At 59.3% G+C, this 5900-nt stretch overlaps 1 protein-coding gene across 1 annotated transcript; it reads left to right on the forward strand.

Moving 5' to 3' along the window:
* The first annotated feature begins 2286 nt into the window (after positions 1-2286).
* On the forward strand, positions 2287-4655 carry LOC122546568 (collagen alpha-2(I) chain-like). The gene has a single exon (XM_043685256.1). It carries the CDS (start codon positions 2339-2341, stop codon positions 4421-4423), a length of 2085 nt encoding a protein of 694 aa, XP_043541191.1. The 5' UTR covers positions 2287-2338; the 3' UTR covers positions 4424-4655.
* The last annotated feature ends 1245 nt before the right edge of the window (positions 4656-5900 follow it).

Consider the following 5900-nt stretch of genomic DNA (forward strand, 5'->3'; position numbering starts at 1 on the left):
TGGCTATGCTAAATCACCCACAGTGCCCAGGGAAGTACAGGTTAGGGTGGATTGCCCATGTTTAATTAGCCATAGTGCCCAGCGATGTTCAGTTTCGGGTGGATTGTCCATGCTAAATTACCCATAGTGCCCAGGGATGTGCAGGTTAGGGTTGATTGGCAGTAATAACCTACCCATAGTGCCCAGGCATGTATAGGGTACGGTGGGTTGGCAATGTTTAATTACCCATGGTGCCCAGGGATGAGCAGGTTAGTGTGGTTTGACCATGCTAAATTACCCATCGTGCCCGGGGATGTCCAGGTTAGGCTGGATTGGCCATGCTAAATTACCCATAGTGCCCAGGGATGTATAGGTTAGGGTGGATTGGCCATGATAAATTACTCATAGTCTCCAGAGATGTGTAGGTTGGGGTGGATTGGCCGTGCTAAGTTACCCATAGTGCCCAGGGATGTGCAGGTTAGGGTGGATTGGCCACGATTAATTACTCATAGTCTCCTGAGATGTGTAGGTTGGGGTGGATTGTCCATGCTAAGTTACCCATAGTGCCCAGGGATGTGCAGGTTAGAGTGGATCGGCCGTGCTAAATTACCCATAGTGCCCAGGGATGTGCAGGTTAGAGTGGATCGGCCATGCTGAATTATCCATAGTTCAGGGATGTGCAGGTACGGGTTGATTGGCCGTGCTAAATTACCCATAGTGCCTAGGGATGTGTAGTATAGGGTGGATTAGCAGTGATAAATTACCCATATTGACCAGGAATGTGTAGGTTAGGGTGGATTGGCAGTGATAAATTACCCATAGTGTAAAGGGATGAGCACGTTAGGGTCGATTGGCTATGCTAAATCACCCACAGTGCCCAGGGATGTACAGGTTAGGGTGGATTGGCTGTGTTTAATTAGCCATAGTGCCCAGGGATGTTCAATTTCGGGTGGATTGTCCATGCTAAATTACCCATAGTGCCCAGAGATGTGTAGGGTAGGGTGGGTTGGCCATGTTTAATTACCCATAGTGCCCAGGATGAGCAGGTTAGTGTGGATTGACCATGCTAAATTATCCATAGTGATCAGGGATGTGTAGGTTAGGGTGGATTGGCTGTGCTAAATTATCCACACTGTTCAAGAATGTGCAGGTTAGGGTGGGTTGGCCACGGTAAATTATTCATAGTGCCCAGGTATGTACAGGTTAGGCTGGATTGTCCATGCTAAATTTCCCATAGAGCCCAGGGATGTATAGGTTGGGGTGGATTGGCCATGCTAAATTACCCGTAGTTCCCAGGGATGTGCAGGTTAGGGTGGATAGCCCATGCTAAATTACCCATAGTGCCCAGAGATGTGTAGGTTAGGGTGGATTGAATGAGCTAAATTACCCATAGTGCCCAGGGATGTGCAGGTTAGGGAGAATTGGCTGTGCTAAACTACCCATAGTGCACGGGGATGTGTAGGTTAGGGTGGATTGGATGTGCTAAATTACCCATAGTGCCAGGGATGTGTACATTAGAGTTGAATTGGCCACTCTAAATTAACCATTGTGTTCAGAGATGTGCAGGTTGGGGTGGATTGGCCATGCTAAATTACCCATACTGCCAAGGGATGGGCACGTTAGGGTGTATTGGCAATGATAAATTACCCATATTGGCCAGGGATGTGTAAATTAGGGTGGATTGGCTACGCTAAATTACCCATAGTGTCAAGGGATGTGCACGTTAGGGTAGATTGTCAATGCTAAACTACCCATAGTGCCCAGGGATGTGCAGGTTAGGGTTGATTGGCAGTGCTAACTTACCCATAGTGCCCAGGCATGTGTAGGGTAGGGTGGGTTGGCCATGTTTAATTACCCATAGTGCCCAGGGATGAGCAGGTTAGTGTGGATTGACCATACTAAATTACCCATAGTGCCCAGGGATGTGCAGATTAGAGTGGATTGGCCGTGCTAAATTACCCATAGTGCCCAGGGATGTGCAGGTTAGTTGCATTAGTCAGGGGTAAATGTACATTAATAGAGTAGGAGAATGGGTCTGGGAGGGTTACTCCTCGGAGGGTAGATCTGGATTTTTAGGCTGAAGGGCCTGTTTCCACACTGTAGGGATCCTATGATTCTATTCTATGATCCCGGCTGTTGAAGGAACGGTTAAAATTGGGATGGGGATGGAGCTGCAGTCGGCCGTGACGGTGAGGTGCTGGGGAGAAGGGAGGACCGTGAAGTTGGTGGGAGGCAATGGAGTTGTCGCGGTGGGCGAAGAGGGTTCTCACTGTCCTTTTTCTCTCTCTCTGCTTTGACCTACAGGAATGACGCTCTGTTCAGTGATAGTCTGTCTCGCCCAGCCTTCTAGAGCTCAGGCATGTCAGTCCAACACAGGTACGGCGCCCCTTGCTCGGCCGAGCGGAGGACAGGCCCGGGCCAGCGCGAACCGGCTGAAGGCAAGGAGGCGGCCTGGGCCAACATGGCCGCCAGCGCCCCCGAGGTGGTGTATGATCGGATCCGGGACCGGGAGCGGGCTCTGGGCCCAGGCCGCTGTCCTTGGATGACGGAGGAGGAGTTGGAGGAGGAGGGCGGGGTCGGCGAGGGGGTCGAGGACGACGAAGATGACGAGGACGGACCTGAGGGTTACCACTGCCAGATCTGTGGCTACCACACCGACCAGCTGCAACCCTTCAATGTCCATCTGCACTCCGCCCACCCGGCCGTGGTGCTGCAGGAGCTCTACGGGTTACTGGGCCTGACGGGAGGACCCATCCCCGGCCTGGGCCCCTTCGGAGGTCTTGTCCCCGGCCTGGGCCCTTTTGGAAGCGTTGTGCCCGGCCAGACCTCGTGTGGAGGCCCAGTGCCAAACCGAGGGCTACTCAGAGGCCTGATATTGAGCCAGGGCATGTCCGGAGGCCACGTAGCAAGCCTGGGCCTGCCTGGAGGCCCAGTACTAAGCCAGGACCTGTCTGAAGACTCCGTACCAAGCCAGGGCGTGTCTGGAGGCCCAGTACCAAGCCAGGGCGTGTCTGGAGGCCCGGTACCAAGCCAGGGCCTGTCTGGAGGCCCGGTACCAAGCCAAGGACTATATGGAGGCTCCATACCCAACCAAGGCCCGTCTGGAGGCTCCATACCCAACCAGGGCCTGTCTGGAGGCTCCATACCCAACCAGGACCTGTCTGGAGGCTCCATACCCAACCAGGGCCCGTCAGGAGGCTCAGTACCAAGCCCAGGCCTATCAGAAGGGACCTCCCCTAGCCAGCGCCCATCAGGAGGGCCTGTTTCAGGCAGGGGCCTGCCAGCCCTCTCCCTCCTCAGCCAGGCCCGAGGCGGTGGGCATGTCCCCAGTCCGGTCCAAGGGGAGGGTCGGCTGGACGGGCGGGTGAAGCCGGACATTGTGCACATCGACCTGACCGGAGAGGATGAGGCAGGGGGGAGAGAGGGCGCAGCCGGCGGGGGCCCGGGCGGGGGTCCCAGCCCGGCTTGCTCCCCCTCCCCCACCCCCTCTGCCGAGCTGGAGCCGGGAGCCGAGGGCCCACTGGCTGAGGCCTTCAGCCGCTTCCCGTACCCGAGTCCGGAGGAGCTGGCCCGCTGCGGCCTATCGGCGGGGCTGTCCGCCGAGCGGGTCCGCGTCTGGTTTGCAGTGCAGCGGCTGCGCCATGGCATCAGCTGGACCCCCGAGGAGGTCCGGGAGGCCCGCCACAGGCTATCCAGCACCCTGCGGCTGCCCGTGCCGCCCACGCTCACTGATGGTCACCTGGTCTTGGCGCCGGCCTACGATGGAGGAGGAGGAGGAGGGGGCGGGGTGCTGGCCCTCCACCTCCTTCACCCCAAGGAGGCCTGCGCCTCCCCCGGCGAGCGGCGCTGCCGCAAGGCCCAGGCCCAGGCCCTGAGGGCCGGCATTGCCCGGCAATGGTGCGAGGAGGAGGTGCAGAGGCCTCAGGCCCGAACCGCCCCAGCCCGCTCGGAGATCGAGCGCTGGTTCAGCGACAGCCACCACCAGCCGAGGGGCCCGCCGGGGGAGGCTGGGCCCTCTCCCCACACCGAACCCCAGCCCGGCCAGGCCTCCCCGGCGCCCTCAGGCCGTCCCAGGAAGACCAAGGAGCAGCTGTCGGTGCTGAAGGCCTTCTTCCTGCGCTCTCGGTGGCCCAGCGGCGCCGACTACAGCCTCCTGGTGGAGCGCACCGGCCTGGCCCGGGCCGACGTCATCCAGTGGTTTGGCGACACCCGCTACGCGCTGAAGAATGGCCAGCTCAAGTGGGTGCACCGCGGGCTGGGAGCGGGCGGCGGAGGGGGCGGCGCGCCCCAGGCCGCACAGCGGGAGGACCCGGCGGGGGAGGGCCTGTGCGGGGCCAGCAGCGCCGAGTGGCTCCGCCAGAAGAGAAGGAGGAGGAGGCGGAGGAGGAGGACGCTGCTGTCGGGGAGGGGCGACGAGGGGGAGGGAGGAGGCGACTCAAATTGAGTTGGCCGTGGCGGGTGGCGACGGCCGGTTGAAGGTCTCATCCAGCGAGCGACGCAGGCGGACCGCAGAGTGGAGTAGCATAGACACGTCAAGCGTAGGCAAAAACGGCAGCAAAGTCGCAGGCCCGGTCGAACGCTGAGGGTTGGTGTGGGGGTGCCGGGCCCCACGACGTTCAAAAATCGCTCAGCGCCCCGAAAGCCGGGGTGCTCCCGAATAAACCGGTCGGACAATACCCTGGTGCGGTGTGTGTGTGGCCTTTGTACGAGGGTTCGGTATTCCAACGGTGGGTACGGGGTAGAAAGCTGTCTCGACACCGGGCCAGTGCGGCGTTCAGGCCCCCCCCCCCCCGGCCCGTACACAATGGGAGAGCCTTGTAGGAGAGTGTTGCCAAGGGATGGATCTCGGAGAATGCTGGAGGCCTTTCCTGGACAGCGGGCCTGCTCGATGGGACTATACCAATGGAATGGTCGGCCTTTGTGATTGTCTGGGCCGGGGGTGCAGTGGAGGAGGTCATAGAGGTGTACAGCACGGAAACAGACCCTTCGGCCCAACTCGTCCATGCTGACCCAGATATCCCAACCCAATCTAGTCCCACCTGCCAGTACCCAGCCCATATCCCTCCAAACCCTTCCTACTCATATACCCATCCTAATGCCTCCTAAATGTTGCAATTGTACCAGCCTCCACCACCTCCTCTGGCAGCCCATTCCACACACGTACCACCCTCTGAGTGAAAAGCTTACCCCTTAGGTCCCTTTTATATCTTTCCCCTCTTACCCTAAACCTACGCCCCTCTAGTTCTGGACTGGAGGAGGAACGCAGTGACTCAAGGGAAGGGGGACCGGGTTGTCAGAGAGACCCTTAAAAAAAAAAATCCTCCCTGACCCTCCCCACCCCCTCCAGTGATCATTGAGGGGGAGGATGGGGGGGTGGTGGTTGGATCTGGTCTGGTTGAGGTACCTGGGGGGCGCAATGGCGGCCATCGCGGCCCATCCAGCTTCTTCCCGCCCCTTTGGAGGCTTCAAAGTTGGGGGGGGAACTGGGGCCCCCTGCACTGAGGGAGCTGCTGGGCCAAGGGCTTTAGGTAACTTCTGATGGGGGTGGGGGTAGGTGTTGAGGTCACCCACCTCAATGACCATTGCTGGCGGTGAATTTCCCTACCCATGCCCTCCTCTTCCCCCCGCCCCCCGGGCACACAACCTTCCCCGGGCCGACGCTGGGTCTGCAATTTCCAACGGCTGGTTGGGAGGTTTTAGGGTACGGGGCTGAGTTGGCCTATCGACAGGGCCATCCCTACCCCGTTCACGCACGGTGGTCAGGAAACCTTCCTCTCAACTCCCCGTCCTCGCTCCCGCTTCCCATCTCCTGTCCTCTGCCTACAAGACACGGCAGCAGATCTCGGCCATTCAGCCTGCTGAGACTGTCCCGGCGTTCAACGGGATCGTGGCCGATCTGATCGTCCCCCCCCCCCCCCCCC

The sequence above is a fragment of the Chiloscyllium plagiosum genome, unplaced genomic scaffold (assembly GCF_004010195.1).
Source record: "Chiloscyllium plagiosum isolate BGI_BamShark_2017 unplaced genomic scaffold, ASM401019v2 scaf_42011, whole genome shotgun sequence".
Classification (NCBI taxonomy): domain Eukaryota; kingdom Metazoa; phylum Chordata; class Chondrichthyes; order Orectolobiformes; family Hemiscylliidae; genus Chiloscyllium; species Chiloscyllium plagiosum.

Bases quoted from the DNA above. Each gene is read 5' to 3' on its own strand.
- LOC122546568 (XM_043685256.1), top strand. From the start codon at position 2,339: ATGTCAGTCCAACACAGGTACGGCGCCCCTTGCTCGGCCGAGCGGAGG.